Source organism: Nematostella vectensis, chromosome 9 (assembly GCF_932526225.1).
Source record: "Nematostella vectensis chromosome 9, jaNemVect1.1, whole genome shotgun sequence".
Classification (NCBI taxonomy): domain Eukaryota; kingdom Metazoa; phylum Cnidaria; class Anthozoa; order Actiniaria; family Edwardsiidae; genus Nematostella; species Nematostella vectensis.
In genome coordinates, this window is record NC_064042.1 from 9,470,500 (window position 1) to 9,494,533 (window position 24,034).

Consider the following 24,034-nt stretch of genomic DNA (forward strand, 5'->3'; position numbering starts at 1 on the left):
TTTTTTTTTGCTGGCTGGGAAGATGTTAGCTCCCTCGGTTGCTGGAAAAAAAAATCGTCCCGAATGGTTGTGCTGGCAAGTTTGTGGAATCGAACTAGTTGTGCTGGGAATATTTTTAGGGGCGCTGGAGCGCATGCTTGGAGGAAAAAATCGTCCCGGTCGGTTATACGGGCAATTATCCATGTGCTTAAATGCCTAACCACGTCTGGCTTGAAAAAATACATAACCAATGTTGGCTGGGAAAAAGGAACAGATAATTCTTTTCCCAGCAACTTTTAAAATGGGTATTTTCGGCATCCGACTATATTCAAACGACGAAATATGCCATTTAACGTGTTTCGGTAAGGAGGGTTCGTTGTATGCACTTGATGTTTGTTATTGAAGTTGTTATTGCCTTTTGTTTTTTAATTTGTTTTAGTTTAGGGATGCACTTACATCGCAGAGCTAAAAAGACGTGAGCCTCTTGTGGCAATGCTGCTATTGACAGCAGGACTCCCCTAAGCACTAAAAAAGTACAACTTTTTTATCGACTGGTTCCTGTTGTGGATCCGCAGCCATCTTTTTTGTGTGTGGCTTTCGTTCAACCAGTCAAAAACGCTGATGAAACTGCTTACTTTGCTAAACGTCAATTTGGTTGTTTTTTGCAAAAAGTAGACTTTACCTTCTACTTTCGGCAGCAAACGTTTTTAACTTGAAACAAACAAATTTGCTGCGAAAATTTAGGTAAAACATCGCTTTTTTCAGCAATTCTGCCAAAAAAAATTGTACGATTTTCCTGCCTTGCCTTGATATCTGAGATTTCGCTATTTTAAATCCAATGTTTCATGAAGTGATGAAGTGATTCGGCGCGGCTGCACGGCAGTTTTGGATCGTCAAGCCTCGGCCGAGGCCGTTTGATGATAATGATGACAGTGGTAAACTGATGACGATAGTGATAATTATAAATCATGAATATGTTATGATCGATAACAAGAATAGCAACGACGATAATATCAGCTTATGAATCTACATCTAATGATAGTGGACAAGGAATGCGACTGAAGTGTTTTTCAATATTGCAAAGTAATGCTTGGATGCGCGGAAAACAAAATACTTTCTGCAGGTTATGCGAAACATAGAAACAAAGCAATTTTTTCCTTTAATACAAGCTATGCTTTTGGGTAAAGAGATAACGAAGGTGAACAAACTTGTGCAAGGAACCTATATTTGCCTTTTCCTTTGTGATACTTCAGCACCCTTGACAAAGTTCTAGGACCCACTTATAAATTGATAAATCATTAAAGATTTGGAATGCTGAATGTTTAAGTATTTTTCTAAACATACAAATGCGTTGCAGCCTAACAAGTGCAATATGGCGTCGTTTCTGGTGATAAAGCTATTCTTTGTCATCGTTTTCTTTAAAATCCTGTCTAGTTCTGTTTTGGGATTGGACTCTTGTCGAGACTATACTTCGATAAACAACCCCTACCGTAGCGCTAAGTATAAGTTCGATTTCAAAAGTGCTGCTCTTTGTGATGATAAACTCGTTTCTGGCTGGTATCGCTTCACAAGTATTGTAGGGGGCACGATTCCAACCACAAAACCCGAGCCGAACATGTGTGGAACCGTGGCGCCCATTTGGATGAAGGGGACACTTCCCACGAAGCTGGGGATCATAGAAAACACGACGGCTTGTGTCAACTACGAAAACAGATTGAGCGGCTGCTATTCAGAGATCCCTTTATCTGTGATAAAGTGTACTGGGGATTACTACGTCTACTATCTGAGACCGCCCCGTAGCTGCTCGTTGGCCTATTGTGCAGGTTTGTCACAAAGGTTACCCAGTACAAACACTTTATAATTAATTTAAAACCAGTCTCTGTAAAGTTCTAATTTTACTTCTTATGCTTTTCTACTGCTAGGTGATAAAGAGCCCTGTCCAGAAAATCCATCAGCAATCGTTCCAAACTGTAAAGGTAGGATAAAATAAACAGGAGACTATTCTTGTTAAATGAGTGTCTATCGGCATATTCCTTAGAGTCCCAGGGAGCATACGCAAGGAATGCTCCTGGCGTGTTAATGGTCCCCTGGGGAGTACCCAGGGAAGGCTGCTGGCGTGTTAATGGTCCCCTGGGGCGTACCCAGGGAAGGCTCCTGGCGTGTTATTGCTCCCCTGGGGCGTACCCAGGAAAGGCTCCTGGCGTGTTATTGGTCCCCTGGGGCGTACCCAGGAAAGGCTCCTGGCGTGTTATTGCTCCCCTGGGGCGTACCCAGGAAAGGCTTCTGGCGTGTTATTGCTCCCCTGGGGCGTACCCAGGGAAGGCTCCTGGCGTGTTTTTGGTCCCCTGGGGCGTACTCGGGGAAGGCTCCTGGCGTGTTATTGGTCCCCTGAGGCGTACCCAGGGAATGCTCCTGGCGTGTTATTGGTCCCCTGGGGCGTACCCAGGAAAGGCTTCTGGCGTGTTATTGCTCCCCTGGGGCGTACCCAGGGAAGGCTCCTGGCGTGTTTTTGGTCCCCTGGGGCGTACTCGGGGAAGGCTCCTGGCGTGTTATTGGTCCCCTGGGGCGTACCCAGGGAAGGCTCCTGGCGTGTTATTGGTCCCCTGGGGCGTACCCAGGGAAGGCTCCTGGCGTGTTATTGCTCCCCTGGGGCGTACCCAGGAAAGGCTCCTGGCGTGTTATTGCTCCCCTGGGGCGTACCCAGGGAAGGCTCCTGGCGTGTTTTTGGTCCCCTGGGGCGTACTCGGGGAAGGCTCCTGGCGTGTTATTGGTCCCCTCAGGCGTACTCGGGGAAGGCTCCTGGCGTGTTATTGTTCCCCTGGGGCGTACTCGGTGAAGGCTTTGTGTGATATTGTTACCCTGGGGCGTACTCGGTGAAGGCTCCTGGCGTGATATTGTTCCCCTGGGGCGTACTGCAGCTCCAGCAACAAGCGCAGGTATTTAAATCTATACTATTACTACTATTAATTACGCTGTGTCTGTCAGCCATTACTGTAGACCCTCACCGTCTGATACATAAACCCCCCTCTTAGACTTGACATCTTTTGGTATCTGATACATAAACCCCCCTCTGTATCTGATACATAAACCCCCCTCTTAGACTTGACATCTTTTGGTATCTGATACATAAACCCCCCTCTTAGACTTGACATCTTTTGGTATCTGATACATAAACCCCCCTCTTAGACTTGACATCTTTTGGTATCTGATACATAAACCCCCCTCTTAGACTTGACATCTTTTGGTATCTGATACATAAACCCCCCTCTTAGACTTGACATCTTTTGGTATCTGATACATAAACCCGCCTCTTAGACTTGACATCTTTTGGTATCTGATACATAAACCCCCCTCTTAGACTTGACATCTTTTGGTATCTGATACATAAACCCCCCTTTTAGACTTGACATCTTTTGGTATCTGATACATAAACCCCCCTCTTAGACTTGACATCTTTTGGTATCTGATCTATTCTCAAACCTAACAAACAACCCGGCTAATCAAGCAATTCTTTACAAATACCATAAAAGCATGGGCATTTTTAACACTTTTACGAACCCGACGATTGATAACCCAAGAAAAAATATCCAAAGAAGTGTACTAAAATGGCCAAAATCGAGGGTTGTAGGGGGGGGGGGGGGGGGGGGTTGAACTTTAGATGGAACAGCTTAAACAGTTCTATATTCTTTAAATTTGTTTAGAGCCAACAACAATAATAACGCAACTGCAGAATGTAACTACAGCAGAATTGCAGACTACAGCGCCAGTAACAGGTAGAATATGATAAATGACCTGTTCTGGTCTGTCCGATTGATATAATATTGTGGGTTAAAGGGCTCACGTAAAGCTGATGGTGATGGATTGAAAACTCTACTATTGGGCACAATATAGAGTTTCTCCCTCAACCAGCATTGAGCGACCCAATGAAAAAGAAATGGCATTTCGACAACTTTACGAACAAATCTTAGATTACGCTATTGAAGTGTACTAAAAAGGGCCAAAATAGAGGGCAGGGGAGGGAGGTGAATGGTATTTCAACCAAAGCTGAAAGAGCTTAGAAATTTCTTTATCCTTTGAATTTATTCAGGGCCGTCAACAGTAACTACAGCAGAGTTAAATACTACAACGCCCGTTACAGGTAGGATCCGAAAGCATAGTAGAACACTGCTTCAGCCATGCCAGCCACGCGTACTTTCTCTGAGAGGGTTTGGTGATAATAGAGTTGAGTTTAAAAGAGAACATATACGAGAACAGTCAAAATCATGCTGTATATCAAAATAACAATCCAGGTTTGATAAATAATTATGACCTCTGAACTGTCAAATCGATACAATATTGTAAATTGAACGTCTCACATAGAGCGGACGGAATGGAGTGAAAATGTGTACTATTATACAAAAAACAAGTCTCTCCCTCGAACAATATCGCGAGACAAAACATGTGTGGGGCACTGTGAGCACGTGCCCAACACGTACCCACAGAACCCTTTGGATGTGAGAAATCACTTTCCCTGGGGGTTTTGTGTTTCGGTGTTTTATTTATTCAGTAAGTTTAGAAAGGCAATTGTACTGTTTAAGAGTGATTTCTGTCTTATCTCGGCAAGCTCGAAAACAGTCAATCATGCGGAATAACAAAACAACCATCCAGGTCATAGAGCTTCAGGTGTACTCAAACCTTAAAATTGCATAAGGCAACAGAGGCGGATCTAGCTTTCGCTAAAGGGGGGTTTGGCTCAGTGACAAATTGCATAAGATAACAGAGGCGGATCTAGCTTTTCGCTAAAGGGGGGTTTGGCTCAGTGACAAATTGCATAAGGAAACAGAGGTGGATCTAGCTTTTCGCTAAAGGGTGGTTTGGCTCAGTGACAAATCGCATAAGGTAACAGAGGCTGATCTAGCTTTTTGCTAAAGGGGGGTTTGGCTCATTGACAAATTCAAAAGGTAACAGAGGCGGATCTAGCTTTTCGCTAAAAGAGGGTTTGGCTTAGTGACAAATTCAAAAGGTAACAGAGGCGGATCTAGCTTTTCGCTGAAGGGGGGTTTGGCTCAGTCACAAATTGCATAAGGTAACAGAGGCGGATCTAGCTTTTCGCTAAAGGGAGGGTTTGGTTCAGTGACAAATTCAAAAGGTAACAGAGGCGGATCTAACTTTTCGCTAAAAGGGGGGTTTGGCTCAGTGACAAATTGCATAAGGTAACAGAGGCGGATCTAGCTTTTCGCTAAAGGGGAGGTTTGGCTCAGTGACAAACTCAAAAGGTAACAGAGGCGGATCTTGCTTTTCGCTAAAGGGGGGTTTGGCTCAGTGACAAATTGCATAAGGTAACAGAGGCGGATCTAGCTTTTCGCTAAAAGAGGGTTTGGCTTAGTGACAAATTCAAAAGGTAACAGAGGCGGATCTAGCTTTTCGCTGAAGGGGGGTTTGGCTCAGTCACAAATTGCATAAGGTAACAGAGGCGGATCTAGCTTTTCGCTAAAGGGAGGGTTTGGTTCAGTGACAAATTCAAAAGGTAACAGAGGCGGATCTAACTTTTCGCTAAAAGGGGGGTTTGGCTCAGTGACAAATTGCATAAGGTAACAGAGGCGGATCTAGCTTTTCGCTAAAAGGGGGTTTGGCTCAGTGACAAATTGCATAAGGTAACAGAGGCGGATCTAGCTTTTCGCTAAAGGGGGGTTTGGCTCAGTGACAAATTGCATAAGGTAACAGAGGCGGATCTAGCTTTTCGCTAAAAGGGGGTTTGGCTCAGTGACAAATTGCATAAGGTAACAGAGGCGGATCTAGCTTTTCGCTAAAGGGGGGTTTGGCTCAGTGACGAAGGGGGGAGGGGGTAATTTCTTTGGTGACATTTTGCTTCTTGGCAGCCCAAATGGGGGGGGGGGTGGGGTTAAATCTCCTAAACCCTCCCTCTAGATCCGCTACTAGATCTACCATATGAGGCTTCCTTTTAAAGATACAGGTAAGGAAAAAAGGATTGGAGAAAGTATTGTAAACTAACCTATAACAAGCTTAGGCGCGTGGGTGCCAAAGCAATCGTTGCCTTTCCTCCTTGGGTCTCGGCTCCCTGATCCCGCACTGTCCCAGGGGGCTGTCTGGACTGTTCGGTATCTGTCTGACTCTTTTGAAGGTAAAGTTTTGCTGATTGCTTGTATCTAGGCAAGTACGCTTGTGATCCAAAACTGAATCTAGGTTTAGTGTAGTATCAGGAAATAATTTCTCTCACGAGAGAAATCAGTACAAAAAAAGTGGTAAAAAAGAAAAACCCTGGTTTTACAAGGATGCAACAAACTCTAGCTGGAGAAAGCCCCACATATTCCCGGGAGCTGGTGAGAAGTACCATAAATTCAGGTTTATACTGATCAATTTTCTATATTCTTTACATCTTTTCAGAGCCGACAATAGGATCTGAGGAGGATAAGACCACAACTACAAAAGAGTTGGCGGTAACTACGGAAGCAGCAGGTAAAGGTGCAGGACACTGGCGGCCGCAGCGAACACTTTTGTAATCAGTCAGGATTTAAAAAGAATATTTTCGTACCCGACCAGACAGGGGCAAAAAAAGGCGATGTTCAAATTGTTAGGCTGTGTAAGCTTACATTTGTTTTATTTTTTTGGCCAAAATGTTCCTTGTGTATAAAACAAAATAAGCTGTAGTACTTTTTGGTAGATGATCAGTTCTTGGAATATGATTTAGCAAAGTTGCCATAGATCATGAAAAACTGCCTTCGTTTATTAAAATATTCGAATACGCTGCCCATTCATTTGGTTCTTGTCAACAACTTATATTTTGTGCCTATTTGTTTCAGATGGTAAAAGTGAGCCGAGCAAAGACGGGATATTCTTATCTGTTTACGCATATGTGGGAATTTTGGCTGGATTTGTTGTGATAATTGGGCTCATTGTCTGGTTCTTCTGGCGAAAGCTCCACAAAAAGACTCAAAGAACTAAGAAGGAAGTTGGTGAGAAAGGATGTGAAAACCCTGTCTTTAATGATAACATCTCTCCGAAACTTGATAGCGAGCAAGAGCCAGTGTATGAAAGTCTGGATCTGCAAAATGAGTTGAAGGCCAAAGCTCCACAAGATTATGAAGACCTTGATTCAGAAAATGGCTACCAGCAGCTGGATAAGTACCATGATCTGGGGTATGTGACTATGGTTGCTGATGACCCGGATATCAAAGACAAAAAACCAAAGCTTCCTGGCAAAAACACGCTCGACTACGAGAAATTGGATATAAGCCAAGTGCCAACGTACGAGAGATTGATTCCTAAAGAAATTGGTGCTGAATCTGAGCCAAAAGATTACTACAACTCTACCGTCAATCCTGATAATAAGAACTCCTTGGAACTTCAAAAGAGGCGAGAGCCAGCCTACGTGGAAATGGTTCCCGATGAGGTTGAGATGAAAGCCACAGAACCCAAAGCTGTGCATGAGAACGCTCACGTTAAATTGGGCAACAACCAACGGGAGCAAGCTTATGATAAGATGATTCCTCCAAAGATAAACCCCAGAGAGCCAGAGTTATATTACAATCTATGCGCCAACCCCCAAAACAGCGATCATGACCTGGGTGCAACGCAAGAGCCTGCGTATGAAAAGATGGCTCCTCCAGATGTCAACACCAAGACACATGAGTTCTTTAAGACTAACCACAATGATCTGGGTTTGACAGAAGAGGATGAGCCAGAGTATCTCGTTCCCAAAGAGAAGTAGGAAAGCTGTAAGGGACAAAGGGACATATAGTGATTAGACGCAAGAGCAATCAACAAGAAACTTTAATAAAAGCAGGAAAATTTAGTGGCGGGGACGCTAGCGCGGCAAAGTTACGGTAAACGAATGAGAGGACTTAATGTCCCTTTAGTATCATGTACTATCAAGAGAGCATAAGATCTTATGCTCTCTTGATACAAAGATATCCACGCCGATCCAGGGACTTCGCAACAATCGAAGCAAATTAATACTGTAGAAGCTCCATGGTAATATTATACAGGACTGTTTAGGCAAATGGATGTAAAAGGGTTATCCCAATCGTGAAATTCCAAAGACACAAGTCCAGTGGATTCACCATAAATTTGACGTCATCGATGAGAAAAACATTTCCTTATATAGCCATTAGCTTTAAGAAAGCATGCTGTCTTTCTTTTCAGACTAAAATTGATTTTTATATCCGAGTGAAACTGTAAATCCCAAATAGAATATGCGACCGGGATATTTGATTAAAAGTTACAGAACTTTGACATTGCTGTAATAACAATCTTTTTCAATCTGTTTTTGGGGCAGCTCGGTCATGTTGGGACCTCAATCACTTTTGCAGGTTGTGATGTTCTAAAATGCCTTTTTCAATATGGCTGCCTTCAAAAACGAAGTAAACGCGAAATCCTGCAAACATGCTCGACGGAATGAGCTAGAAAAACGACAAAACAAGATTGATTGATATGCAGAGGAATAAAGCGAGTCATGTGTTAAAACGTGTAGAACAACATGTAAAGTCAAATTTCCCTTGGCCTTTGATTGATAATAAACAATAATCATTTACTTTTAAGACATGAAATTTATTGCACTGAACTGATAACAATACCTCCTTGGGGGAGGTCATTTGAACTCTATAAGCGTTTCAATATCAGAATATAACTAAAAATACTGCAGAACCATATGCGTCTTTTTAAGGGAGGGAGGAAAGACACCCTCCCCTATAATACTAAGCGTCAATCGTCGCAAACTCCCAAACTTTTGGCTCTATTCTTAGAAGTCTATAATATGTCTTAAGCCTTCTCTTTCCCTTACAGCCACCTCCTCCCCCCCCCCCCCCACACACACACACACATAGAACGTCATTTAGCTCCTCTCATTCAAAGTTCAGCGTGGAAGACATTTTTATTTTTATTTACCAAGACCAGATTTTATTAAAAGACTCAGACATTCTGCCTTAGAATTTATGGTAACTATGTCTGGGCTGGTCGTTACTTGTGGTACCCCTGTGATTTTGTTATTTTCCCATAAGCCAATCTAGATGATTAAGTATAAACCGACAGCTCATTTTCTATTTAGGTTTCGGAATGCGTAAAACATCTATAAAATCGTTATGCATAACCTACAGAAGATACATTTGCACTATGGCGCCGTACTGTGAATTCTGTTTGCTCCTCATTTTCGGAATCTTTCTCAACTCCGTTCTGGCAGCAGATCCTTGTGCGAATTACAAAACAATTGATGACCCCTATCGCAGCGTCAAGTATACGTTTGATTTTAAAAGAGCAGCTCTTTGCGATTGGAATCTTGTTACTGACTGGTATCGCTTCACGAGTTATGTCGGAGGCACGATTCCGACCACAAAACCCGAGCCGTACATGTGTGGAACCGTGGCGCCCATTTGGATGAACGGGACACTTCCCACGACGGTGGGGGATAAAGTAGATGTGACGGCCTGTGTCAATTACGATAACAAGGACAACGGCTGCTACATAAAGATCCCTATATCTGTACAGAAGTGTAACGAACCCAAGGGTGATTTCTATGTCTACTTCCTCAGGCCACCATATGGTTGCGCTTTATCGTACTGTGCAGGTACTGCCAATTTAGCATTAGATACATTTACTACATCACTACGATATTCAGCCGTTTATACTCTACCCATGAACCACCGCGGGTTACGACACATGAATTCTCGAGTGCAACTTTTATTGAAATTGGTGTAAAAAGAGTTTAAAACACAAAAAGGCAGGTCCGACAATGTTACTAAACGCCCCAGGCATCTAAATGATGCGCGTTTAACAAGGCGTTGTTCGAGCGAGGGGCTAGTTATTCAATCAAATATGAATAATCATCTTATACGAGGCACTTATTCGAGCAATTCGGTGATCTCAAACAAAAATCTATATTTCCTTTGGGCTAATTCTAAAAATTTTGCTCCGAGTAACACGAAATATCGATTAATGATACTCTGGTTTATTTGTAGACACAGGTAGCCCAAGCTCACAGTTTCTCATAATTTGTGAGAAATTCAAATGAAAATGCACAAGACTCAGCTGTTATAAATAATAACTTGAAAAGATCTATAATGTAGTATAACACAGCTAAGTTGTAGGTGGTCTATTTTTACTTTCACACACACAGTTTCAAAGTATATTTTTGCCAATATTTTTTACAGAGTCACAATTTACAAATTGGGTAGGCAAGGAAGTCCAGAGAAGTTATTGGCTTATAAAATAGGCCTCAATTCTGTCATATATATAAATGCATACTACTTAACTAGACTAGAAGTTTCTAATAGAAAGTGAATGCTCGGAGGACGGGACGAACGATGTTTCAGTACAGGGGTTCTCGAAAAAGACCACTTATCGATATGAAATAAAAATACAAATCAGCCGACGGGAAAACCTGTGGTGTGTACACGAAAAATTGCATCCACTATATGAAACTCGCGCATGCGCTAAAACACCGCTGATCGATATGAAATCAAAATCTGTGGTGTGGACACGGAAAATTGCATCCACTATATGAAACTCGCGCATGCGCTAAAAACCCTGCTGATGGATATGGAATCAAAATCTGTGATGTGGACACGAAACATTGCATTGACTATAAAACTCGCGCATGCGCTAAAAACACCGCTGATCGATATGAAATCAAAATACAAATCAGCCGACTGGGAAACCTGTGGTGTGGTCACGAAAAATTGCATCCACTATATGAAACTCGCGCATGCGCTGAAAAGACGACTGATCGATATAAAATCAAAATACAAATCAGCCGACTGGGAAACCTGTGGTGGGGACACGAAAAATCGCATCCACTATGTGAAACTCGCGCATGCGCTAAAAATACCAGACACGACTGTCAGGCAAAATATATTGTGTAATTATATTAGGACAAAAAAGTATTAAATTTTATTATTATTTTTTCTAGGTGATAAAATGCCTACGCCAAACGGTAAGAAAAGTAAAAGTAAGGTCAATAAGACCTTTTTCAAACAAACCAATTAAACTTGTTCCTCGATTTTTGTTACAGGATATTTGGATTTCCCGTATTCTCTTCTCCCCATGCCAAGTATAACGTATCAAAAACCAGCACAAGTTAATATCACCATGCTCTGCCAGTTTGAGTTTCAACCTTGGACAAACGTTTCGTTTCAAGTCGAGTGGTTTGTAAATGGGGTAAATGTTACTAGAGACACGCCTTCCAGAAATGGTAGTATCTGGTTCAGCCCGCTACAGCACGGCAAATATTTTGTTGGAAATAGAGTAAGTGTCCGCGCTGCGTTTAACCTAACAGGTTTCAGAAAATCATTAGCGTCTCATTTCCGCAGCTTCAAAACCAGGGGGTGAGAAAACCGCAAAACCGCACAGAAAAACGCAAAAAAACGCACAGAAACCGCACAGAAAAGCGCCAAAAACCTCAAAACCGTCAAAATAAGTCAATAACCGTAGACCGCGCAGTCTAGAGAAACCGCAATACCGCGAAATAAAATACGAAAAACCGCGATTAAAGGCAAAACCGCATCTCATCAAACTCTTAAGCTCCAAGTGGTATTTTCTGTTGTTTTCATATCAAGAAAATTCAGCCAAAAATTGTCGTTTTTGCCAAACACGGTTACTTCCATATAAAGGAAACTATAACAATATTTCTTATTTGGAAAAACTGCACGATTCTTTTTATTTTTAAGGTTACCGTACCGCAGGTGCTTCGTAAAAGTTATGACTTGTAATCAGAAGAGAAAATAGTGACTGTGACCATCTTTAGTCAATGGAGAAAGTATCTAAAAAGAAACTAAAAGTCCTCGGTACCAGTCCCTTAAAACGACAACGTTTTCTTCATATGGTGTCCATACTTTTGCATAACAGAAAGCACTTTTGAAAAGAAAAAAAATAAAGATAAAACAATATGAAACTTTCCAAACACTCTCTTAATAGATATTGCTTGGTTAGCTTTTGTGCAAGTGGGGTTTTACACCGCGAAATGTAATAAAAAACGCAAAATGTAAATAAATATTTAGCGCTAAATGAAATAACGCAAAATGTAATAACATCAAATAATGACTATAAACCTATAAACTATAACTAAAAGCTGTAACTAAGAAATAGACAAAACGCTAGCATATAGTGAGTTGTAGTAGTCCATCTCGAATCGACAGTTGGTCTCGGTCTCTCCAAACACTTGGCAGTGGTTCTGTTAGAAACCTGAGATAGCGAAACCTCCCTAAATCGTGGTCTATAAAGCTGCGATACTGTGCGGTTTTGAGGGGGGGTATGGATATTTTCTGGAACTACACATTCAAAGGATAGTATTTGACAGAATCGCGAAATAAATAACTATCTAAAAAGAAAGTTTTATATTTCATTTATCAAATTCTATCGAAAATATCGCAAAAACTTAAATAACGTAAATCAGCCGATGGAAATGGATGCTTTCTCACACTTGATATTTTGCTAAAATGACGTTATGGTAGTTGCCATATAGACACTTTAAAAATCGCTTTTCTTATGACCTACTCTAGCTTCATTGCCGACTCCGTGCGAGGTACACGACACATGCAAGCAACAAATGGACATCGTGGAAAGAAAGTGAATCGTTTTACGTTGGGGTAGAGGTAAGTTGATGGTAGCTGTTTTGCGTGAGTGGTCGAAGAGAACTGAAACTACAGGGTGAATCAAAAGTTCGTGCACTTTTTAAAATGCGTTGATTTTATTCTTCCAAACTTGAATATTTTACCACAAACCTTATTTCCAGTTTAAAAAAGTAACGAACAATGTTTAATATTCCAAAAGAAGTCCGAAGATCCTGAAGAATTTAACTTTTTCCCGTCAAATATCGCGCGCATGCGAAGTCAGAAATGCACATTTCGCGCCATTTTTGTTGTTGATGTGAAAAGGGAGTTCTATTTGCCGAGGTTTCACGAGCATCAGGAGCGTCAGAAAACGTATAATGGAATAAAAAGTGACATATTCTAGAGCCCAGGCAGCAATTTTGAGGTCATCAGGCTATTCGTTTAGAGAAATAGCACGTAAATAGCTCAAATTATCCAATTATTAACAAAACCAGGTTGGTGAGCCCAGCAGTTTTGACAAAAGTCGTCCAAAATACAATTATCAAAGCAATACACAAGCGAGGAGATTCGAGGAATTCCCATGCCCAAGATCAGGTACTAAAACAACGGTTGTTCAGTGCGAATCGAAACATAACATTCATACAAAACGGAACTCCTGTTCACTAAAGTTACTTATTAAATGTGCCAACAAAACTTGCTAAATTCCATAGAAAGGGACGAATGACCAGCCAATTAACCTAACCATGAACCGATAAAAAGTTTTTAGGGTATTTTGGACAAGTCAAGTTACAGGTGATCCATTGCCGACTTTAAAATAACTAAAGGGGTACCTCCGTTCTTGGCAATGTATCAGTAGATACATTACGGGTACGTTTTCACTTCATACCCAAGCGCATAAAAATTGTAATAAAGAACAAAGGCGGCCACTCAGGCTGTTGATTTTTCGTATTCACGGACTACAATAAAGTATTTTCATCATATGCAACACTTGCCATGCTGCTGTTTTGTAAGACTTGTTTTTTTTTTTTTACTCAATTAAACAAGTGCACGAACTTTTGATCCACCCTGTAGTTTTTGTATTTTCCCGCGCTATCCATTAGACTATGTCATTCTTACTGTGTTTAGTCAACACTCGTTAATACACGAAACCCCCTACTGAAAATATTTCAAGAAGCCTGGAAAAATAAAAATCTAATAATTATTACTAGTACAGAAAGTCGAATTCTGCTAAACCGCTTTATGGCTTCCGTCCTTCAAACTAATCGATTAAATTTTTGTGATTTCAGACCATTAACGCTGACCAATAAAAACGATTTAGCCAAAGATTTTGAATGACGGAAGCGCTCTTTAGCTGTCGAAAGTTGTCGGCGAGAGTTCGAAAAGCGCTTTATGATTTAAACGGTTTGAGCTACAACGACAAGCATTCACGGTAAAAGCCTAACTCCCCTTTGGCCTTCAGGTCTCTCCAAGCCATGTACAAGTGAAGGAGTGTGATACACATCCCAACGTAACCGTCACCTTCCGCCTAACAGTTCCAGTTGTACCATGCCCTGCTTACGGTCAATCCAATTTTTCAGCTATTGTATACGTGCCCGAAAAGTTTAAAGACAGCCTAGCAGAAACTATAGTGGACAAGTGTTTGCTTAAACTAGAATACAATAGAACGGAGACACTGCAGATCAAGGCAGTCTGTGACAGATTAGATGACGGCACAAATATACTCGATTATCACTTCAAACAATCTGTGATGACCCACCCATTTTGGAAAGATTACAGTTTGCCTTCTTTAAGGGTAAGAATGAAGTTATTTGTTATGAATATGTTCTGTGATGATATTGGTGCTGATTTTTTAATTGTTTCTCAAAACGCGCACCAATTACCGAGTTGTAGTTGGCCTTAAAGTATTAAAGGCACAACCACGCCCCTAATGGTCATTTCATTTTTATTCATATAGCATTAAAATGAATAGTGAAGTCTAAATAAGTAAAATGGTTTCAGGTTACCGTTAACGACACATCGATTGCCATGTGCAGATCAAGTGGAGACCCTCACTACAAGACTTTCGATAACTTGGGAAGGTAACCAAAGTTTAGGCAGATTCTTCTCTGTTATGGCTTGGTTTTGTGGAGTGCACAAATCTTTAGTATCCCTTTTTTTTTAAATGAGATTGTAAGTCTTCTCGTCGTTGCGTTTTGTTGGCACGCTGTGGCATCATCGGTGTTAATGTTAGGATGGACGCAACTTGAAGGCATCTATATGGGAATGATAATTTCTATTGTTTGCAATAACTATTTATTAGTGCAGATTGTTCAGCAATGTATACTGAAAATCGCGCCATTAATACAGAACCAAGTGTTTAGACATCGAAAGCAAGGGCCGATTTGAGTAATAATTAGCAGAGAAAAATAACTAACTTCATTGATAACCCTTTTAAAGTTGCTGATACATCATCATGTAATCATTCCTCTAAATAGTCATTTTATATTAGAATATTGAAATATTTGTTTTTTAGTACCTAAAATTTCCATAAAAACTATATGTAATGTAGTGTCTTTGTCCCGTAATCCTATGTGCTGTATTACATATATGATGGCTCAAGTTAAAGCCGCTTCGTCACCAGTTCCCTTTCGGAGGTCCGACGGAAACCTCAACCATTAAAAGACAAAAGAATCTATTAGAATCCAAGATATTTAACATGCCATCCGCTCTAAATTATCAATCACATCCTCGAAGAAACTTGCAATAGACAAACCGCTTTCAATATTTTGAAATATTTTTCGCATTTTCCGTTAAAAATCATCGGAGATTGTTACGTAATCGACCGAAAGTAAACTGGTGACAATGCGGCTTTAAAAGATCAGTTCACGGACTAAACTCAAACCCAAATAATCCACTCTTTCTAGTGTTCTTCGATTTCCCCATGTGACAAAGCAAGAGGAACATGACAAACTTTTATTGCCACAACCTTCTCCCCTAATGAATTTCTGCTAAAATCTAAGCTGTAATTTCTCAATTTCAGGACTTATGATTATTTTGGGACGGGCGATTATGTGCTTTACCGTAACAAAGAACGTGGATTTGAAGTGAGTATTTTATTTTATTCCCACCTGTTGGAGACTTGTCTATCTAAACGTTATAAGCAAACGCTTATAACCTATTAGTTTCTCTTATAGGTTCACACTCGTCTATGGCTTTGTGCTCACAATCACGGTCGAGATATAACATGTAATTGTGGCGTAGCAATTCGTGAAGGAAACGATGTCATTGTCTTCTCTACTTGTAACGACGAACTTATTTACAACCAACCGACTAAGCTGATATCGAAGATCCGAAGTAAAGGGAATCTAGCACCAGGAACCCACATCTACAAAAACAACACAGGGAGTCAAACAAAATACACTGTGAGTAATTAACGCAGGGGCGGCGAACGGGGAGGGCCTTAATTTTCTCCAAGTGTGTATAAAATAAACGATATCATACATTTTAAAAAGTGTTTGTTTTCATTTTCAGTTGTACTCTATGTCAGACCAAGGTAACCCCCCCCCCCCCCCATACACACACACATCCCCCCCCCTCACAGTATATCACATAACAATTCTAATAAGCGTTTTTAGATGGATAATATTTCACAGATCGGTTGTGTTTTCCTTTTTCCACAGGTAATCTTACCTTCTGGGACACGTATTATAGTCGAGAGACGTGGTTGGAGTGTATTAGATGTATTTCTTTATGCTCCTCAAAGCGACCGAAACACCACGGAAGGTCTTTGTGGTAATTTCAACAATGACCAAGACGATGAATTCAAACACGGAGGAGATGGAAAAGAACACAGCGACGCAGACTCCTTTGCTAGGAGTTGGAGGTATCGGGTCTACGGAAGACGTTTAGATTTTGTAGAGTGAAATAAATAGGAGAGTGCCATCATTTTTTACCCTTTTCAAGGGCTACAGTAATCTCGATTTGCAGCTCGCTTTACAATGCATGAAGGAGCAGTTTAAATAAACTATTTTTTCAAACTAATGTTTTATGTAAAAAAAAGTCAAAATAATTTTGTTTATGTAGGTATTTTCCCCGATTGGTTTTGTGGATGCAAAATTCAGGTTTTGGAAACCTTGCAAATAACCCGTGGGATGCACATTTTAAATATTTTATCTATTTGCAGAATAAAGCGAGAGGAAAGCTACTTCGTTGCCCTTCCGCCTCATGAACCGCAAGTTTACAAGGGGGAGTTTTGTCACTGTGAATTTGATAAAATATTTAAAAGCAACACATGCAAGAACACGTCAACCATTCATACACGACGTCTCCGCAGCCTTGGAAAGAATATAAATTTAGAATTGAATCGTATAAAGCGCTCAGTTGAAGACTCAGTGTACAGCGATGATATCATCGATCACGAGGAAAGGGGCTTTTTTGTGGATCAGAAAGACCTGGAATATACTCAGATTCGTATTCGCAGCAGAAGGAGCATAGGAAAGGAACCTATTTCCAAAGAGAACGCCACAAAGATCTGCAAGTCGTTTATTGAAGACTCTGTGACTGGAAAAGTGTGCAAGAGAGTTTCAGGGATAGAATTTTCATCATTTATAAAGGACTGCGTATTTGACCTTCAGGTTAATAACACAAACTATTTTTGCTAGTCATTTACACTATAAGACGTTGAGTACTATATTATATTCCATAGGTCACTGGAGACAAAGCGTTTGCTGGTTCGGCGTTTTCCGCCATGCAAGAACAATGCGAAGATTCCGTTTTGAGAAATGTATCCATGTACAAGAGAGGCCGCGATGGAATGTTGCAGCCAGCAAAAGAAATAGTAGATAAATTGTGCCCTGACGACTGCAATGGTCATGGCAAATGCCGTGAGAGGATATGCACCTGTGACGAGGGATATACCGGAGCCGACTGCTCTTTGCTCAAGAACGCGGTACCAGAACTTCTTGGGTAAGCTCATTATTAGCTGTACCTATTTTCTATTCCCACTGGAATCTCAGTAATCATCCCACTAGGCAGCCTACTCAATTTTTAGTGTCACTGTCAAATTTTCGTCTTTAAGCTTGAGCGTTATAAACAGTACGTCTGATGTTCGTATATCACTTTTTACAGAATCGTCATTAAGATTTTGATTAGTATCTTACAATATGGCCAGCGTTTGATGACACGAGATTACAACTCGCTTTTCTAACTGAAGCTTATTTTGATACCCTTATCTTTTATAAAGCATCTATGATGGTGGTCTGTGTGACATTAGAAAACGACCTTGTAAGAAAACGGACATTTTGGGAGAAGGATTCATCGATTCAGAAAATCTCACTTGTCATTCAACTGAATTCAAGGTATTATATGCACCAAAATTATCTTCAACTAGAATGTTTAAACTAGAACACGAAAAAAAAAGTGTTGAAAAAAATTGGAACGTCGAAAAAAATGAAAAAAATTAGAGTTATCAAATGGAGGCAAAAGGAAATCTACACTAAGAAACCAGCATTGAAAAGATGGATAGTTATCTCTTATTTTTTTTATGGAATCACACAATAATACTACAGAAAGGACTATTGTCATTCAACCTTAAAAGATATCTTCTTCTAATTATCGATGGCACTATTTCTTATAAGCTCGCCATCGAGCTGAGTAAAATATTAAAAATCATTCCCCCCTTTTGGGACTCAAATAGGAACCCGAACAGTTATCTGATGTTCTCCCTTCTCTTTTTTAGGTTTTTGGAGATAATTGGGCGCCAAGTACCACATCCAACATTTTACCGGGAGAGTTGAATGAGGTATCTAGTGTGAAATGCGATCTTCCCGACCCTCCTACTAAACTGAATGACTACGACAACCCGGGCACGCCTGCTGGGGGTCTGTTCATCAAGATCTCCAACAACAAGATTGATACGAGTGCTCGCGCGATGAGATTTGTCTCGTATGACTCGCTCTGCCTCAAGTGTGAAAACACAAGGACATGCGTACTCAAGGTGGGTATCATAGTCCCAACAACCCCAACACCATACACACAAACGCCGCATTTTCTAACTATTTCCCTTGGTAAATAAATATGGAGTATTTCTCGGGTCAATGATGTTAAGTATTTATGTTACATATGTTATTTACTGGTTAGGAGGGCCGTATTGGCAAAACTGTGGCAAGTCTACTGGGCTCGACCTTAAAGCGACTCTCAAAACCTGTGTTTTGGTTTTGTTTTGTTGTTATTGTTGTTTTTACTAGTGTGTAAATGGTTTACACCGTGCACCCAACAAGGGCAGAGATAAGAAAAATAAGGCCCCAAGAATTCAATACCGCGTCTGCTTGAAAAAAGAAAATGTAATTTGTAAGTTTACCAAACTATCAGCGTATTGTTTGTCCAGAATGACTCATGTATAATCAACGGGTAATATTTTCTCTGTCCAGGAAGATTCGTGCATCATAAACGGACACTGTTTTGCACTAAATGATGCTAACCCAAGGAATTGGTGTCAACAATGTTTGCCATCGAAAACACAGTTTGCTTGGAGCCCACATAAGGGTATGTGTGTCGCACAATAATATTGTATTCCTTCAGGGATAAAGTATTTATGCCCCCGTATATGTTTTAGACAATCACCCACCAAAGTTTACGACACCATCTACACGTTACGCCCTTGTGGGAGAGGAGCTCCCTCTGCAAATACAGGCGATAGACACAGACGGCCGCCCCGTCACGTACTCCCTCGCTAGCACTAACGCCCAAGGGTACACCTTCACCGCGAGTGGCCTACTCAAATACACGATGCCTTCAACGGAAAGTAAAACCTTTACTGTGGTTGCTATCGACGAGTGCGGTGCTAAAGATACCATGACCATCACACTTAAGGCATTGACGTGTCCTTGTATAAACGGCGGGGTATGCCATCCCCACCCATACCACCCACGGGGATCTGGTCGGTATACATGCACCTGCCCGGAGGGTTTTACCGGAAACCTCTGCGAGACTAGTCTCTCTAACGGGAGTTTTGATGGTGAGTTATCGTCATATTTATAATATGGCACTTTGAGAATGTCCGAAAGTTCTGAAAAGGCTGTCTTGAAAGGCTGTCGATTAATATTGTAAATTGGATCAATGATCAGTTTATTGATTCTGATAACAAATTCAAGGCGCAAAAGATCTCACTGTTCTATGACACACGACAAAACAAGGGAAAAATATCCGGAATACGCAAAGGTGTTTGGCGTTTGGTTGCCAGCCTTAACTTTTCGTATTTTAACACGGCATGTATGTTAACATTACGTGATATGAACTTCGAAAGAGACAACAACAATACCCCCCTCTTTTTGGACAACTTTTGGACCACTTTGGATATTTCTTACAATCAATTTCAAATTGAGCTTGAAATGGTATGGCTATTTGTACTACCCTTTGACCCTTCTCTTCATCTAGAAAACTTCTGCAAGGATAAGCCGCATGGCCACTATCCCCACCCAACAGACTGCACCAAGTTCTACCAATGTGACGCCTTCCACAGGGCGTTCCTTCATAACTGTCCTGCTGGGCTAAAATGGAACGTCAAGGCGAACGCGTGTGACTGGCCACGAAACGTGGACTGTAATAACCATCGCACTTAACCAAGTATGTGTTGAAATCACCGAAGCACGTAAAAGGTCATATGAAAAGTGGCGAAACAAGGGAAGAGTTTCGGTGAAGGTGGTATAAGGTGGTTTAAATATGAGGATGGTGTCAATTTCTTTACAATGATCGAGATCAATTTCATATGACCAATTTCTTTCTTTTTAAATATTTTCGACCCCACAAGAAATCAGAGCTCGAGTCAATTTCAGAAATTGTAATAAAAAAAAAATAAAGAAATTTACTCAAAATATGTGCATGGGCTTGGTGGGTATTTGTAGGTGGCACTTTATTATTGCAAAGAGCTACTGTTTTGATATATGATGGCAAGGGGCTTTACGAGGAGTGCCCTAATATATCTGTTTTCACATGTTCTTTGTAGAGACGCCACCAAAACCGGCATCCAAACCGCTGGATGTGCGCAGGCTAGCTTAGGCAATACATTCCAAGCCTTTGGTATTAATAATAATAATTATTGGGATTAAAAATAATATCTATCTGCACCAGGTGTTTTAAAATGATAGCCAAGGTGTGTAGACATAATAATAATTCAAGTTGTGTAATAGTCAAATGAAAACTTGGAAGCTTAATATTTTGTATCCCCTTCAGCATTTGTAAAGCTACTATAAGCGCAATAAAAACACCCAAAATGCTCAGGAAAATGTCTTGATAACTTATAAAGTCATTTCTCTCGATGCCACGCTGCTTTTTAGCAGCCGCTTGGAGATGCACATACCGCTTGTGTACGCTCATCCGCCCTTAAGCAAATTCATGTTTATTTTCATTGGTATATTGAATCACATTTTTTTATTTGCCTTTTTACCCGAAAATTGCACTTTCCCTTTTGCCTGTTTTCTTTTAACAACCTGCCTCATATACCCTTATCATCCTCCATCTACCATAATCTGCCCCAATTCGTGTGCGCTAGTAACGAATTTCTGCTTACTAAAATGGTTTATATCCTTTATCATTATTTTAGAGAAAGAGAACTAAAATCAATAATTCCCATGACTTTCGATGCGCTCTTTGTTGTTTCACGGACAATTTGTACTGAAACGAACTTTCGAAAATTTATAGAGAAATGTGGGTTCAAAATGTGTGCGTTTGTCTAAAAATGTGCGCGGGTATCAAAAATTCTGCTTACTATAAAATGTTTTATATCTTTTATCATTATTTTAGAGAAAAGAGAACTAAAATCAATAATTCCCATGACTTTCGATGCGCTCTTTGTTGTTTCACGTTTAATAACTGTGAGCGGGATTAAAATTTTGTTTACTAAAATGGTTTACATTTTTATTATTATTTTAGAGAAAAAAAACTAAAAACAATAATTCCCATCACTTTCGATGCGCTCTTTGTTATTTTACGGAAAATTTGTACTGAAATGAGCTTTCGAAAATTTATTGGGAAATCTGAATTTAAAATGTGTGCGTTTGTTAATTAGTGTGCGCGAGGTCAAAAGATTCTGTTTACTAAAATCTTTTATATCTTTTATCATTATTTTAGAGAAAAGAGAACAAAAAACAATAATTCTCATCTTTTTCGATGCGCTCTTTGTTGTTTCACGGACAATTTGTACTGAAATGAGCTTTCGAAAATTTATAGAGAAATATGCGTTCAAAATGTGTGCGTTTGTCAATAAGTGTACGCGGTATCGAATTCTGTTTACGTAAAATGGTTTATATCTTTTATTATGATTTTAGAAAAAATAGAACAAATATCAATAATTCCCATGACTTTCGATGCGCTCTTTGTAGCTTTACGCACAATTTGTACTGAAATGAGCTTTCAAAAATTTATAGGAAAATGTGCTTTCAAAATGTGTGCGTTTGTCTATAAATGTGCGCGGGTATAAAAATTCTGCTTACTATAAAATGTTTTATATCTTTTATCATTACTTTAGAGAAAAGAGAACTAGAATAAATAATTCCCATCATCTTCGATGCGCTCTTTGTTGTTTCACAGACAATTTGTACTGAAATGAGCTTTCGAAAATTTATAGAGAAATGTGCGTTCAAAATGTGTGCGTATGCCAATAGTGTGCGCGGTAACGACTTTCTGTTTACTAGAATGGTTTCAAATTTTTCATAATTTAATTTAAAAAAGAGAGAACTAGAATCAATAATTGCCATCACTTTTGATGCGCTTTTTGTTGTTTCACGGACAATTTGTACTAAAATGAGCTTTCGAAAATTTATAGGGAAATGTCCGTTCAAAATGTGTGCGTTTTTCAATAATTGTGCGCGGGTATCAAAATTGGGTTTATATCTTTTAACATTATTTTAGAGAAAAGAGAACTCGAATAAATAATTACCATCATTTTCGATGCGCTTTTTATGGTTCACGGACAATTTGTACTGAAATGAGCTTTCGAAAACTTATAGAGAAATCTGCGTTCAAAATGTGTGCGTTTGTCAAAAAGTGTGCGCGGTATCGAATTGTGTTTACATAAAATGGTTTATATCTTTTATCATGATTTTAGAGAAAAGAGAACAAATATCAATAATTCCATTCACTTTCGATGCGCTCTTTGTTGTCTCACGGACAATTTGTACTGAAATGAGCTTTCAAAAATTTATAAGGAAAATGTGCGTACAAATTGTGTGCGTTTTTCAATAATTGTGCGCGGGTATCAAAAAAGGGTTTATATCTTTTATCATTATTTTAGAGAAAAGAGAACTAAAATCAATAATTCCCATGACTTTTGATGCGCTCTTTGTTGTTTCACGAACAATTTGTAATGAAATGAGCTTTCGAAAATTGTGCGTTTGTTAATTAGTGTGCGCGAGATCAAAAGATTCTGTTTACTAAAATGTTTTATATTTTATATCATTATTTTAGAGAAAAGAGAACAAAAATCAATAATTCTCATCTTTTTCGATGCGCTCTTTGTTGTTTCACGGACAATTTGTACTGAAATGGCCTTTCGAAAATTTATAGAGAAATGTGCGTTCAAAATGTGTGCGTTTGTCAATAAGTGTGCGCGGGTACCGAGATTCTGTTTTTTGGAATGGTTTCAAATTTTTCATCATTATTTTAAAGAAGAGAGAACTAGAATCAATAATTGCCATCACTTTCGATTTGCTTTTTGTTGTTTCACGGACAATTTGTACTGAAATAAGCTTTCGAAAATTTATAGGGAAATGTCCGTTCAAAATGTGTGCGTTTTTTAATAATTGTGCGCGGGTATCAAAAAAATGGGTTTATATCTTTTATCATTATTTTAGAGAAAAGAGAACTAAAATCAATAATTCCCATGACTTTCGATGCGCTCTTTGTAGTTTTACGCACAATTTGTACTGAAATGAGCTTTCGAAAATTTATTGGGAAATCTGAATTGAAAATGTTTGCCTTTGTCAAAAAGTGTCGCAGATATCGACATTTTGTTTACTATAAAATGTTTTATATCTTTTATCATTACTTTAGAGAAAAGAGAACTAGAATAAATAATTCCCATCATCTTCGATGCGCTCTTTGTTGTTTCACGGACAATTTGTACTGAAATGAGCTTTCAAAAATTTATAAGGAAAAAATAATGTCCGTTCAAAATGTGTGCGTTTTTCAATAATTGTGCGTGGGTATCAAAAAATGGGTTTATATCTTATATCATTATTTTAGAGAAAAGAGAACTAAAATCAATAATTCCCATGACTTTCGATGCGCTCTTTGTTGTTTCACGAACAATTTGTAATGAAATGAGCTTTCGAAAATTTATTAGGAAATCTGAATTCAAAATGTGTGCGTTTGTTAATTAGTGTGCGCGAGGTTCAAAAGATTCTGTTTACTAAAATGTTTTATATTTTATATCATTATTTTAGAGAAAAGAGAACAAAAATCAATAATTCCCATCATCTTCGATGCGCTCTTTGTTGTTTCACGGACAATTTGTACTGAAATAGCCTTTCAAAAATTTATAG

General features: G+C 39.5%; 2 protein-coding genes across 3 annotated transcripts; both read left to right on the plus strand.

Moving 5' to 3' along the window:
• Positions 1 to 927: 927 nt before the first annotated feature.
• On the plus strand, positions 928 to 8,516 carry LOC116614035. Of its 2 annotated transcripts, none has more exons than XM_048732870.1 (6): positions 928 to 1,802; positions 1,902 to 1,955; positions 3,681 to 3,752; positions 4,067 to 4,117; positions 6,364 to 6,441; positions 6,780 to 8,516. In XM_048732870.1, the coding sequence occupies exons 1-6, from the start codon at positions 1,298 to 1,300 to the stop codon at positions 7,685 to 7,687; spliced, it is 1,668 nt and encodes a 555-aa protein (XP_048588827.1). In that variant the 5' UTR covers positions 928 to 1,297; the 3' UTR covers positions 7,688 to 8,516. The 2 variants fall into 2 exon arrangements, with proteins under 2 accessions (XP_048588827.1, XP_048588828.1); XM_048732871.1 differs by having other exon boundaries at positions 931 to 1,802; positions 6,364 to 6,435.
• A 557-nt stretch (positions 8,517 to 9,073) lies between these two features.
• LOC5506227 (von Willebrand factor D and EGF domain-containing protein) lies at positions 9,074 to 20,779 on the plus strand. Its single transcript, XM_001626916.3, has 17 exons — positions 9,074 to 9,538; positions 10,880 to 10,903; positions 10,982 to 11,214; positions 12,468 to 12,560; positions 13,978 to 14,310; positions 14,517 to 14,596; positions 15,538 to 15,601; positions 15,692 to 15,919; positions 16,178 to 16,380; positions 16,681 to 17,131; positions 17,203 to 17,462; positions 17,740 to 17,854; positions 18,235 to 18,492; positions 18,926 to 19,040; positions 19,111 to 19,512; positions 19,932 to 20,120; positions 20,500 to 20,779. Exons 1-16 carry the CDS (start codon positions 9,088 to 9,090, stop codon positions 20,114 to 20,116), a joined length of 3,495 nt encoding a protein of 1,164 aa, XP_001626966.2. The 5' UTR covers positions 9,074 to 9,087; the 3' UTR covers positions 20,117 to 20,120; positions 20,500 to 20,779.
• The last annotated feature ends 3,255 nt before the right edge of the window (positions 20,780 to 24,034 follow it).

Excerpts from the sequence above, each read along its gene's own strand:
- LOC116614035 (XM_048732870.1), top strand. The coding sequence starts at position 1,298 with ATGTTTAAGTATTTTTCTAAACATACAAATGCGTTGCAGCCTAACAAG. Across the intron at positions 1,956-3,680 it reads AATCGTTCCAAACTGTAAAG|AGCCAACAACAATAATAACG; the intron begins GTAGGATAAAAT and ends AAATTTGTTTAG. Across the intron at positions 6,442-6,779 it reads TACGGAAGCAGCAGGTAAAG|ATGGTAAAAGTGAGCCGAGC; the intron begins GTGCAGGACACT and ends TATTTGTTTCAG.
- LOC5506227 (XM_001626916.3), top strand. The coding sequence starts at position 9,088 with ATGGCGCCGTACTGTGAATTCTGTTTGCTCCTCATTTTCGGAATCTTT. Across the intron at positions 10,904-10,981 it reads TAAAATGCCTACGCCAAACG|GATATTTGGATTTCCCGTAT; the intron begins GTAAGAAAAGTA and ends TTTTTGTTACAG. Across the intron at positions 18,493-18,925 it reads CAAGGACATGCGTACTCAAG|GAAGATTCGTGCATCATAAA; the intron begins GTGGGTATCATA and ends TTCTCTGTCCAG.